Source organism: Macadamia integrifolia, chromosome 10 (assembly GCF_013358625.1).
Source record: "Macadamia integrifolia cultivar HAES 741 chromosome 10, SCU_Mint_v3, whole genome shotgun sequence".
Classification (NCBI taxonomy): Eukaryota; Viridiplantae; Streptophyta; class Magnoliopsida; order Proteales; family Proteaceae; genus Macadamia; species Macadamia integrifolia.
The window spans coordinates 25,984,987-25,998,844 of record NC_056566.1 but is presented as its reverse complement, the minus strand read 5'-3'; the positions used below and the strand labels follow the sequence as shown (position 1 = coordinate 25,998,844).

The 13,858-nt window shown below is 37.6% G+C and overlaps 2 protein-coding genes across 2 annotated transcripts in view; one reads left to right on the top strand and one right to left on the bottom strand.

Annotated features, from left to right (window-relative positions):
• LOC122092334 (piezo-type mechanosensitive ion channel homolog) overlaps nucleotides 1-9,010 on the top strand; it is a 10,200-nt gene extending 1,190 nt beyond the window's left edge. The window contains exons 2-8 of the mRNA XM_042662649.1: nucleotides 53-2,607; nucleotides 3,936-4,331; nucleotides 6,246-6,404; nucleotides 7,119-7,607; nucleotides 7,757-7,901; nucleotides 8,002-8,146; nucleotides 8,361-9,010. Of these exons, the coding sequence (XP_042518583.1) occupies nucleotides 53-2,607; nucleotides 3,936-4,331; nucleotides 6,246-6,404; nucleotides 7,119-7,607; nucleotides 7,757-7,901; nucleotides 8,002-8,146; nucleotides 8,361-8,496 (4,025 nt within the window). The 3' untranslated portion in view covers nucleotides 8,497-9,010. The remainder of the gene's footprint in view (nucleotides 1-52; nucleotides 2,608-3,935; nucleotides 4,332-6,245; nucleotides 6,405-7,118; nucleotides 7,608-7,756; nucleotides 7,902-8,001; nucleotides 8,147-8,360) is intronic.
• A 1,190-nt stretch (nucleotides 9,011-10,200) lies between these two features.
• On the bottom strand, nucleotides 10,201-13,010 carry LOC122090981 (methyl-CpG-binding domain-containing protein 4-like). Its single transcript, XM_042660758.1, has 2 exons — nucleotides 12,851-13,010; nucleotides 10,201-10,929 (listed from the first exon to the last, which is right to left on the bottom strand). Exons 1-2 carry the CDS (start codon nucleotides 12,896-12,898, stop codon nucleotides 10,441-10,443), a joined length of 537 nt encoding a protein of 178 aa, XP_042516692.1. The 5' UTR covers nucleotides 12,899-13,010; the 3' UTR covers nucleotides 10,201-10,440.
• Nucleotides 13,011-13,858: the final 848 nt, after the last annotated feature.

Here is a 13,858-nt window from a genome sequence, read left to right as displayed (position 1 = left end):
CCCCCCTTCTCTTTCCATCCACATATTTTTTCTTTTTTCCCCTTGGGTCCAGCTTCTAACATAAGATCTGGTGCTGATTTTGTAGGTTTTATTGTTGATGATCATCGAATGCTTATCAGCTATTATGTGGTTTTCATGCTTGCATGTTTCAAACTCCGTTCTGATAAGTTATATGGCTTCTCCGGTTCACGGACATATCATCAAATGATATCTCAACATAAGAATGCATCAGTTTGGAGGGATCTCTCATTTGAAACTAAAAGCCTATGGACATTGCTAGACTATCTGAGGCTTTACTGCTATTGCCATTTATTGGATCTTGTTCTTGCTTTAATTCTAATAACTGGAACTCTTGAGTATGACATTCTGCACCTTGGTTACCTTGGTTTTGCTCTCGTATTTTTCCGATTGAGACTTGAGATACTGAAGAAGAAGAATAAAATCTTCAAGTTCTTGCGAATGTACAATTTTGCTCTTATTGTTCTTTCCCTAGCCTATCAATCTCCTTTTCTGGGGGACTTCAGTGCTGGGAAGTGTGAAACAATTGATTACGTATATGAGGTCATTGGATTTCACAAATATGATTATGGGTTTCGGATAACTTCAAGATCTGCACTAGTTGAGATTGTCATTTTTATGCTGGTATCTCTGCAATCATACATGTTTGCTTCCCAGGAATTTGATTATGTATCAAGATACCTTGAAGCGGAGCAGATTGGGGCCTTAGTCCGTGAACAAGAGAAGAAAGCAGCATGGAAGACAGCACAGTTGCAGCATATTCGTAAGTGTGAGGAACAAAAACACCAGCGCAACTTGCAAGTGGAGAAGATGAAGTCTGAGATGCTCAACCTGCAAATCCAGCTTCACAGTTTAAACTCCACTGGAAACTATGATAATGCTGGTCCTGGAAATGAGGGCCTCAGAAGAAGGAGAACTTCTTCTCTAAGCTCAAATAGAGGGACTGCAACCCCAGAGAATGAAGAAAGTTTTATCAGGAGGCAGGATCTGAATAACAGCACAGACTCACTATTCCATTTTGAAATGCATGATTCTCCTAGAAGTATAAAAACTGAAAGCTCTAGAGCAGCTGAGTCTGCTCAAAATTCAATGGATGAAATCACTGAACTTGAAGAAAAGGGTGCTAATAGTGCATTTTTGGATTTAGGCAGAAGACAGAAGGGAAAAGGCCAAGCGAAGGGCAACCCATTAAAATCTGCAGTTCAGCTCATTGGTAATGGTGTTTCTCGAGTACAATCATTTGGAAATCAGGCAGTGACCAACCTTGTGAGCTTCTTGAACATAGCCCAAGAAGATTCAGATTCTAATGACTACTACTCCTCTGCAGAGGATGGTCTGTATGATGAGATAGAGAGCCAGAATATAAGGTTACAGAGCCAGAATATAAGGGTTGAGCGTTTGGATCGAACAACGTCCCTACAATCTGGAAGTGAGAAGACCATATCTGAAGCTGCAAGCCCACAGATAGGAAGAATCTTCCGTTACATATGGTCCCAGATTCGTTCTAACAATGATTTTGTGTGTTACTGTTGCTTTTTTCTTGGCTTCCTATGGAACTTCAGTTTGCTTTCGATGGTCTATCTTGCAGCTCTTTTCTTATATGCCCTATGTGTAAATACTGGCCCAAGTTATATTTTTTGGATTATTATGCTAATCTACACAGAAGTCTTTATCTTGCTTCAATACCTGTATCAAATCATCATCCAACACTGTGGGTTGACCATCGAGTGGAGCCTGCTGCAGAAATTAGGATTTCCATCTCATAAAATTACATCATCTTTTGTTGTTGGCACTTGGCCTCTCTTTTTGGTATATTTATTAACCCTCCTGCAGAGCTCAATAACTGCAAAAGATGGTGAATGGATGTCAGTTACAGAACTTAAATCTTTTAAGAGGAGAGTCCTTTACCAGGAAGAGGTTCTTGTGAGTTCTGGTTGGAGTGCTAGAGCTCAGCGGTTGCTTTTACCAGTAAAAAATGTCACAAGAATGATCATACGAATCTTATGTAGATATTGGAAATCACTGACACAAGGAGCAGAATCTCCTCCTTATTTTGTGCAGCTTTCAATGGAAGTTAAATCGTGGCCAGATGATGGGATTCAGCCACAGAGGGTTGAATCAGCAGTAACCAAGTTACTTAAGAATGTTCATGATGAGAGATGCAAGGAAAAGAACCCTAATTCTCTCCATTCTGCAAGCAGGGTTCGTGTTCAAAGCATTGAAAGAAGTCAAGAGGACCCAAACGTGGCCCTGGCTGTTTTTGAGGTGGTATATGCTTCCCCTTTGACAGACTGTCCCCCAAAGGAGTGGTATAAGTCTCTAACTCCTGCAGCCGATGTAGCAAAGGAAATTCTTACAGCTCAACATCTAGGGCTTGTTGAGGAGATAGGATTCCCTTACCCTATACTCTCTGTGATTGGCAGTGGAAAAAGAGAGATTGATCTTTATGCCTACATATTTGGTGCAGATTTGACAGTCTTCTTTTTGGTTGCCATTTTCTATCAATCTGTCATTAAACATAACAGCCAATTTCTTGAGGTGTATCAGCTTGAGGATCAATTCCCAAAAGAGTTTGTGTTTATATTGATGGTAAACGTCTTTTCTTTCAATCCTTTAATGTTTCTATACCATATTATTTTGAATTGGATGTGACATTAATATTATTTCTAATTTACGACATTCATAGCTGGCAACTTAACAAATTAAACCATGTTTCTGCTTAGTCAACTTTCTGGGGGCATACAGTATTGGGGTGCTGCGTTTACTAGGCTAAGTTAAAAAGAGTTTTGATTCTGTGAACCTCTTCTGAGTGGGTCCATGGTTCATTTACTGTGGTTATTGTGTAAATAATTTACAATTGTGGAACATTTAGTAATTTAACCATCACCTAATTAAAATAGGATGGATGAAGTGGAGAAGTGCTTCTGGAGTGTTGTGTGATCGGCGTATTCCTGTAAAACTAAAAAGGAAAATTTTATAAGACAATCATATGACCGGCTATGATGAATGTTGCAGAATGTTGGGCAGTTAAACATCATATGGATAAACTCAGTGTAGCTGAGATGATGATGTTGAGATAAATGTGTTGTAAAATCAGGTAGGATAAAGTAACGAATGATCAAGTTAAAAGTGAGTTGGGAGTAGCTCCGATACATGATAAGCTAGGAGAAAGTCATTTGAAATGGCATTGCCATGTACAACCAGTGTTATCAATTCGGCCGAATAATTCGCGAATTATTCGGCCAAACCGAATTTTTCCGAATTTTATCAAAAATTCTGACCGAATCCGAATTAAAAATAAAATTCGCGATTTTTTCAAAAGTGAATATAAAACGCGAATAATTCGGACCAAATCCGAATTAAACCGAATTATTCGGTCCACTTAAATAGTATTTAAAAAAAAAACCAAAAAAAAATAAAAAACAAAAAACAAAAAAAATTAATAAAAAAAACCCAATAAGCTTTTTTGACCGCTTTTTTGACCGAATCCTTAAATTAATCAACCGAATAATTCTCCACCCGAATAATTCCCGAATCCGAATTTGCTAACTATGTGTACAACAGAGGCATTCAGACGCTCTAATACGGAGGAGTGATTTGATTCAAATTGAAGGAGTTAAAAGAGCCAGGAGAAGACCTAAGATGACTCTGGGAGAAGTGGTGTGGAAAGACATGCATACTTAGGCCTTGTATCATGCGTGACTTTGAATATAGCTGATTGGAGGATAAGGATCCATGTCGCCGACCCCAGTTAGTTGGGATAAGGCTGAGTAGTTGTTGTTTTCGCTAGTTGTATTGGCCAGTTGAAGTTGTAACATTTGTGTGTGAGTTGATTATCTGCATAAATCATTGTAGTTAGATAAACTTCTTCTATTAAACTAGGTTCTTGATGGGATAAATTGGTTTTCTTCTTGCAGATTCTATTTTTCTTGACTGTGCTTGATCGCGTTATTTACCTATGTTCATTTGCCACGGGAAAAGTTCTATTCTATCTTTCCAACCTCTTCCTCTTTACATACTCGGTCACAAACTATGCTTGGTACATGGAGTCTTCACGCCTACATGCCGCAGGATTAGCACTTCGGGCTATCTATCTCACAAAGGCAGTTTCTCTGGCACTACAGGCCATACAAATACGATATGGAATTCCTCATAAAAGCACTTTATATCGGCAGTTCTTGACAAGCAAAGTCTCACAGGTTTATTACTTGGGCTTTCGACTTTACCGTGCCCTGCCTTTCTTATATGAGTTGCGATGTGTACTTGACTGGTCATGCACGACCACATCTCTGACAATGTATGACTGGCTGAAGGTAATTTAATTGTAGTCTTATCTTTCTATATTTAGTTTAACTGCATGAGTCTTTGTTTCTTACTCCTGCTACTAGTCTTGCTGTTAATATTGGTTGAAAATTGCATGGTAGCTTTGATGGATGGGACATACGATCACCTGATCTGGTGCTCTATGGTTAAGAGATCTATATGGCTGGATCCCAGTTATAGTGGATAGATGCCAGCTGTTGGATAGACAAGTTCTTCCCATACTCATGCCCTTATATGTGTGTGACAATATCAAGAGTATAACAACCAGTAACCAGAGAGGAAGTGAGAAAGAAGAGACTGCTGAGAATAGTGCAGTCGATACCCCAGCAGTCACCATTTATAATCTTGGATTACAAGCTGGGTTTCTTTCTTAGATAGTGAAAGTGAATCCTAGACAAGATGCAATATTAGATTCTTAGCTACACTGAAATAAAAATCTAATCTATCTAGGAAACCAACAAAGCTAATCCAATAGGACTAACCAGACATGATAGGGACACTCCCCTTATCATGGTACACATAATTGTACCCCCACGGTACAGAATTGCAACCATTTAACACTCCCCCTCAACTGGAGCATACAAGTCACCCATGCCCAGCTTGGCACAACCTTCTAAAAGTAGGACCATACAAAGGCTTGGTTAACAGATCACCAACATTATCAGCAGAAAACACAAATGGGGTGGCAAACAATTTGTTCATGACTGTATCTCAACAAAATTGCAATCAACTTCAATATGCAAAGTTCTCTCATGAAACATTGGATTGCTTGCATGTAGATGGCTGCTTGATTATCACAAAACATCTTCATGGGTTTAGTGATTGGAAAGCCAACTCTTGAAGTGATGACTTTAACCACATCAACTCAGCTGCAGTATGGGCCGTCACTCGATACTCACAATATTTTGATAAACCATGTCAATATTCTTAAGTGTTAATTGCATGACATGATTCTGGTGAGATGTGAATTATGCTTCTGTTGACAGGTTTGCCAGCATTTCTTTCACAAATTTTTTTATTTATTTGATTGGATTTTTTTTCTTTAATGAAACTCTTGGTTGAGAGAATATAGTCCTATGCTTGGCATGGTAGTGCAGCTCATCTCTATGCTATATTTTCCAGTAGATGAAAGTCAAAGCTAAAATACAAACATTTTTTTCCTTATTAGGCTCCGTTCGTTTCAACATAAAATAGATGAAAATGAAAATTTTACCATAAAATTCAAAGTTCCACAGTTTGTTTTTTATTTGTAAAATTTATATCAGGTAAACATTTACCAAAACTCATGCTTTTACCAGAAAAGACCTTGGAAAATTTTGTGCTCGATTTATGCATAAAATTTTCCCTCTTTCTCGTCTCGTCGTTCTTGAGTCCCAACTGTTCACGATTTCTTTCCTCCACTCCTCGATACAACGTTTTCTAGCTCTGTGCGGATAAGCCAGATCATCGTTTCTCCACTCCTAAATCTGTTGTTACATTGTTTCCCGGTGATTCACTGCAATGACGAGGTGCAAATCATCTGTTGGTATCTGCAATTTTTTTTTTCTTTTTCTTTGTTAGCAACAATCTCAATGGTGGGGCAGATGAATCGGCTGGGAATTTCTGCAAAACCAAGTCCCTTGGTAATTTCAGGGAGTGGTTGAAGTAGTGCTTGCTTTACTCTAGTTAACTACATAATGCATAGATTGATAACTTGGTAAATAACTTTTATTTTTGAGGGGCCTTTAAATGAATTCTTGGTTGTCTTCCCTGGATGCACTTCTTCTAATTAAATTGTTTGACTTATGGCAAAAAAAACAAATTCTTGGTTGACTTTTTTTTTTTTTTTTTTTTTTTTGAGTATTGAAGTTGTTTCAGCAATATGCATATTTATTTCAAAACCTGATACCTATTTTTTATCTTAGTTGGAGGATATTCATTCAAGCTTGTATCTTGTCAAATGTGATGCGGATTTGAATAGAGCTAGACATCAGCAAGGACAGAAGCAAACGAAAATGACCAAATTTTGCAATGGGATATGTCTCTTCTTCATATTAATCTGTGTTATATGGGCACCTATGCTGGTAAGGAACTTCAAAGCATAATGTTCTGATTTAATAATTGGTAAATGTACTTTGCTGAAAATCATGACAGAATTTTTGTTCCAAGAACCAGAAATAATATTACAGGTCACCAGTAATCTGTCAGAAATTTTGAAAACGGCGAGATTAAAAAAATGCAACCTTTCACATTGCATCCTATATTAACAGTTCTAAATTCCAAAGCTTTTTAGGTTGGTCATAATTATGTGTAATGGTGGATCATGAACTATGATTAAGTTGGTCAAAATGATGTGTACTGGTGGATCACGGATACTATGAGAGATCACTTTCTGATTATGCTATTAGCCAATACTGAATACCTGAAAGTAGACCTTATAATTTTTTTCCTGCTTCCAGGTGACAACTGTATCATTTATAGATGTGAAATGCTAGTGTCCTTTTTGCCCTTGTACGGTTATTCTGGAACTAGAAGGCACTGACGAAGTTTGAAGCAAAAACCAGTATAATGGATGATGAACTTGTCCTGTTAGTATTTATTTAGTTTCCTGTATTATGCAAGTAAAATGAGAAGAACTAGAAGAAGAAATAAAGAAAGAAAAAGAAAAACATGAATGAGAAAATCTGCTATATTTCTATTTGATGTACATAAATGGGATAATAGATAATATAGTAATTTCTTTTCCTTGTGCGGTATATTTGAGTCGTATATAAAATCTGTTGCTATTATACTTGCAGATGTACAGCAGTGGTAACCCAACAAATATTGCAAACCCTATTAAAGATGCAATTGTCCAGATCGACATCAAGGCAGGTGGTGGAAGATTGACCTTGTACCAGACAACCCTTTGTGAGATACGCTCATGGGACAAGCCAGATGTTAATATTAATCTGGATCCTCTAGGTTATCTGGATTCATATGACAAGAGTGATGTCCAGTTGATATGCTGCCAAGATGATGCAAGCACCTTGTGGCTTGTTCCCCCGGTGGTTCAGGCCAAATTTGTTCAATCTCTCCCCTTGGACATGGATATTATATTTTCCTGGGTATTTATTAGGGATAGACCGAAAGGCAAGGAAGTTGTAAAGTATATAATAAAACCAGAGCTTCCAAAAACATCAGAGGTCGAGGAAGTACTAAATGGTACTACTGACAGTTTTAGGATATCTTATGTTGAAAGATATTTCCGGGTGTCTGGTTCTGGCGAGATACGGCTTTTAGAACAGGTGGTGTGCCTTGAAAATGCCTCAGTTTCCTTGTTCAATTACAGCTACCATAGCTTTGCTCATCTCCTTTTCCTGGCTGTTTCATAAGTTTCTTACAATATTATGATTCTGTTGTGATGCGAACATCACTAACTATTAAAATCATGCAGCTTAATGACTCGATCAGTGTGGATCTTTTTATGAATCGTGGGAATCCGGAATGGTGGTCTTTCCATGAAATCAATGCATCAGAGTCAAATGGATGTGAAGGATTGAGAGGACCCATGGCGGTCGTCGTTTCTGAGGAAACACCTCGTAAGTTAAAAGAGTACTTTGTTTTCTAGTTCTAAAGGCAGATAGAATTTCAATTTTTCTCTCTGCAGTTTTCTATTCCAATAACTTTTTTCTGTTCCAGAGGGTTTTCTTGGCGATACACTTAACAAGTTCAGTATATGGGGTCTCTACATTACCTTTGTGCTAGCAGTTGGTCGGTTCATCAGAATTCAATTCTCTGACCTGCGGATGAGAATACCTTATGAGAACCTGCCTTCCTGTGAGAGGTACACTGGCTTTAAGTTCTTATTTATGCCTTCTATTCATATATCCTCAAATATGGCAGATCTAACTGTAAAATCTGATTTTTTTACTCACCGTCCCTCCCCACCCCACCAACAAGAAGAAATTTCTTGAAAGAAAAAAAAAAAAAGGATTGAAAGTGAATTCCACTGCATATATTCCTGCTCTCTAAAAATTGCATGTACTTGTCGGACGTAGGTTACTAGCAATCTGTGAGGATATCTATGCTGCAAGAGCAGAGGGAGAACTTGAAGTTGAAGAGGTCCTTTTCTGGACCCTTGTGAAGATTTACAGATCACCACATATGCTTCTTGAATACACAAAGCCTGACTAGATTATGAATACAATGTGATCTCCAGCTACCAGCAACTTAGTGAGCCCTGATGCTGACTGTTGTTTGATTAACACCCAGAAATGGAATGACATGCAGGGAAGCCCATCAGGAATCCATCATTCATTGGGAGTTTCCTGGAATTGTATTGGTGTCTGTGATCATGAGTTTGTAAGACCCAAGGACTCCTGATTTAAACATTATGGATTAATGTGGTTTTCTCATGGAGGAGATGGTCAAGCAAGGTTCAACATGTATAATTTACAAATGGGTCTTTCATTTTTGGGTTAGCTTCCCTGTTAAGCTTATTGCCATGTAACTTTTTATCTTGAAGCATTAGAGCAGGCTGTAGAGTGTAGATGATTGCAGGCTTCATTTGGGTGATGTCCTGACCTGCTCTGCAATTTTCTTACAAGTTTAATGAAAATGATTTGTTTCATAGTTGTAAATTTTTCATTTTTTGAAGCAATAGGAGTGACCTGTGGATGATAGCAGAAAGGAAAATTGATTTGTTTCATACTTTTTTTTTTTTAGTGTGAGTGTGTGTGTGTGTTTTTCCTGACTGGGAAAACTGTCCATTAAGAATTTCTCTAAATTGGCAACATGTTTTTCTATGCAAAAGATTGATGTGGCAATTTCAACAATATTGCAACAACTACCATAACTTCATCCCAACTTAATGGGGTCAACCATATAGATTCGGCACGTAACAAAATAAAAGAAGTGGACATGAAACCAAAAGACGATAAAAGAAATAAGTTTTAGCAGTAAAATAAAACAGCATAATGTTGAATTTCTGGAAAACGGTTTAGATTGGTCATAATGTTGAATTTCAATCATCAACCCTCCGATGTTTGGTTAACTCCCTTGTATTTTCAGTTATCCATTTCTTTTTACAAGGCATAATTTTTTCATCAGATTATCAAGCTTTATTTTGCCATGTTGGATAAACGGACGTTGGGTTCTACTTATTCATACTGGCAAGCAGTATTTGAGTTGAATAGAGAAACTCTCTAGACCTGATGGATTGGAAAAAAATTCATTCATTCGTGTGCGGATTTTTTCACATGCCAAGAGACAAAATTATAAAATCTATTTATTCTCTTAGGCTGTGTTTGGTAGCCAAGAGAAGAAAATAAAAGAAAAGAAAAAAGTACAATTTTTGTACTTTTTTCCTTAAGTTAAAAATTTTTCTTTGCACTTGGTATGTCTTCATCTATGAGTACTTACTCTTTTTATTCTCACCATTTCTTCTCTTTTCTTCTCTTTTCTTCTCTTCTCTTCTCTTTTCTTTTCTTTTCTAGATTCTTTTTGTTTTTCTTTTCTTCTCTTGGCTACCAAACATAGCCTTAGATCCACTATTTGTTGACAATGATCTAGAAAAAGAAATCTCTAGACAAGCATTTGATTCTATCACTTGGTAAGTTGGCTAGAACTAAAAGTAGTTCGTAGATCGGTTGTGTAGAGAGGGGGGAGGGGAGGGGAGGGGAGGAGGGAGGATGAAATCAGGACTTAACCCAAAGTCCCTATGGAATGATACTCAACAAGCTTTGCCAATGCAACAAAAAAGCACCTGCCATGCTGAGAACAATTTCCCACATACCATTTAACCACCCTGGCTTTAGGTACCTCATCCACCCATTAGCTGATCTCTACCTCCAGTTGGAAGGGGGGGTGCTATAGCATCAGAAAGGCAAACAGGAGTTACAATATCAGCACATAACATGCATCTGATCCATTTGTCAATTGCAAGAAACCCTAATTTCACAAACAGCTGCTCTCTGATGAATCCAAGTAAAACCATGAGAATATTGAGTATTGACTACTGGCCAAGAAGCTCCATTGCACATAGAACTCAATTTATGAAAAGAAAAAAACACAGAAAAGTTTACACAACACCACTGTACTTTTGACAAGATTTAGGCCAAGATGACAAGCCACTAGTTCTCAATCATCATCATCATCATCATCGTTTATTGATGGTGTCATTCTCTTACTACTATTTGCGCTATTCTTCCCATCCACATCTTTAGGGATTGTATCTTCCATTATCTTTGGCACTGCGAAATTGAAATCTGAAATGGTTACACCTTTGTACTTGGGATTTTCTTCAAGAAACTTCTCTATTCCAGAAGGGGCTCGCACTCTCTTTCCCGTTGGGGTGATATAATAGGCATCGAACTTAGAAAAATCTTTTCTAAGTACCAAGATTCTCTCATAACCAACTGGAGGCTTTGGAAGGTTTGGTTTGTCAATGGCCCAAAGCTTCTTGTTGCCATATTCAATATCTGCAGGATCCTCACAAGACACATCAGGTTTCTTGCTGCATAACCACGGATCCTCTATGAATCTACTTCTGATGTCCTCAAACTCTTCTTTCGTCGGAATCAACCTCCATTTGAAGCATTCAGCACACTGTACAGCATATTCAGTTCTCTACATGGACAACACAAAGTTGAGCCAGTTAGAAAATTCTTAAACATCTACTGATGCTAAACAAATAATTGGCTTCAAGGTGGTCTGTTTCTCCTATCCATTGCAGAGAATCATTGAAAGAAAAATTTGAAAATCTATTTGTTCTCCTTATCATTAACAAGAAACCATTTGGTGACACTTCAATCTACGTGGCAAAAAAATATATACAAAAATATATGGATAAAAGAATTTTGTCCGCAAGTGTGGCCTACACCAGCCTCCCATGTGTTTATCTCTCTCTCCTCATGTGAAAAGGCATCTCTGCCCTTTATTTTGGGGAGGAGAGAGATAAACATAGGGAGCACTAGCATAGGCTGCGGTCCCAGACAGAGAACCACTTACCAATACACACACACAAATAGAATATAAAATACAATAAGAATGAACTGTGCTCTGTCTAGGAGCATTGTTCCTATGCCTGTGCGAGTCCCAATCAGCGCCCCTTTTTGGTTCTATCTATGGGAGGCAGGGTGGTCATTTCATAGGAAGGAGAGAGACTGACACAAGGGTGCAGACGCAGAAGCCATGCTTTTGGACATGAAATTTTCTTCCTAATAGAATATAAATACCTTGATACAGCAAAATAAATACTTCATTTTTTGTACTTCAAGTTATGAGGCTAAAAGAATGTAATTTTATACTATAGAAAGGAAAACATAAATGGAGAAATTGGTCTGAAATGAGAAGTACAACAACTTTTTTTTTTTTAATGAAGCAAGAAGCATAAATACCTTGGTGAGATCAAAAGTCATATATGCAGTTATGCGCAGGTCATAGAAACAACTTAATAAAGGGTGTACCTAGTCCACAAGGCTCCTCCCACTGTGGGGTCTAGGAAGGATCATAATGTACACAGCCTTACCCCTGCTTCGCGGAGAGGCTGTTTCCTGACTGACCACTAGGTCACAATGGAGCAACCCTACCGTTGAGTAAAGGTCTGCCCTCAAATAAAATCATAGCGAACAAACAAATAAAACAAGATTTCCACCATTTTTACACTATCTAAGGTACTGATGGAAATCATTCTCAATTTATGACGATGGGATCTAACAGAAAAAAGGGCTTGAAGCCTTGAACAGTAAAAATATTATGGAAGTGGGTGTCCTCATTTTTCAGAGAAATCACAGACATAATTTGCAATCCAGTTAACTAACAGTCACTTGTTTTGCTGATATTGGTAGGAAAACACAAGAAATGACATCTGACTATATGCATTCATTAACCATGATGGAATCAGAAGGCTACCTAGTCACTGTAACCAAGCCAGATACATCCACACCATGGCCAATCTTTCCATAATTATTTATCTCTAGTATATTATGCCCCATCACTAGCTACCCTCAATTATTTTTCCATGAATTACTTACAGGCATACTCTTGGAAGGGGGAAGGGAAAGAGAGGGGGTTCTTAAGATTAGCAGTAAAAGTAGGAGAGCAATTGTGGGATTTGAATCTACTTACCCAAGAGTTTTTAGAAGTTGTTTATACAGAAATGTGTTGAAATCAACCCAATTATTTAGCCCTAGAAAATTTCATTCCACTGTGGAAGGAATAAGGATATGCATGCAGAGAACCCCTAAAATTTCATAAGCAGTTCTGATTTTAAACATTCTCTCAAAAACTAAAATCTATGGAATTCGATTTTCACTCTCTCTCTCCCCCCCTTTGTAGAACAAGGAATGAAGGCTACATACTTTCCATGATTTCTTGTTAGCCAAAAAAATTTACCCAGAAAATAAATTTCTGTATATGGGCACGCTAGGAGAGAGAGAGAGAGAGAGATGGAGAGAGTTCTCTTTTTTTCCTTGAATATCCTCAGGAAATGTATTCCTTTGTGGCGACAGCAAACTTAGGAAGAGAAGAGATCGTAAGGGAAGCATACCTCTTGGGTTTTAGGAGGTTCTTGACTTGCTCCTCCTCCTGACTTCATCCTCTCCGCAAAACTTCCACTGCAGCTTCTGCTCTGCTGAGAGAAACAATACGCCCTCCTCAGTTCTCCTCCCTCGCCATTAAAAAACCAGAGGAACCCCTTGTGCTCTGCGTGAGTGTCCTTTTCTATCCACCTGGGGCTCTCTCAGGCTGTCTTGGAAATGGGTCTTGAAAATGGGCCTAAATATGGACCTAGATTTTTTTGGCCCAGATCAGGTTTTGGGCCTTCTATGACCCAGCCCTAAATTATGTTTATGCATTGATTATTTTTCCAATCCACCCCTAGTTTAAATTCATCCAAAATTTAAGCAATTTGCTTTGGAAAATGCTTAGTGGTGGAATTCTCACTTATCAGAAAAAATTTAAGCCTTTTGCTTTGATCTGATTCATATTCTAGTGGTTCAAGCTATAGTTCTTTATTCCACCTAGCTTTTAATTTTCTTTAAAAAAATTTTGTCTAATATCAAATAAAATATAAAAAACTATTAATAATAGCTATAAAAAAATGTTATGTGTTTTATATTCTTGGCCCGTTTCAAAAATTGACCTATTCCAACATATTTTAGTGGCAATTTGAATAAGATATTTTTTTTATGGCCCAAGCCCATAGCTCATCGTTGATCTTTTGTGGGATGCAGGGCAAAGCTCCCCTAGTATGATTCAATCAAATCATATGATATCCAATTGATCAAATTGACTTGGAGGAGTATTTATATGTTTTGATGTATTGTTGTATAAGTGTTATGGGAAGAAAAAAAAAAGTATTAATGTGTAAGTGAAAAAGAAACAAGAGAAACTGATATATTCATATTAGGGTTATTAGACGAGAGTTCTTACTACTAGTTTTGATGTTCAAAGATTTTCATTGTAATCTCTCTACCATCATAAAATGAATCATTAATATGGAATATTTTTTTTTTCTCTTGGGTTTTGGGAGTTGAGTTGTTAGGAAGAATGCATG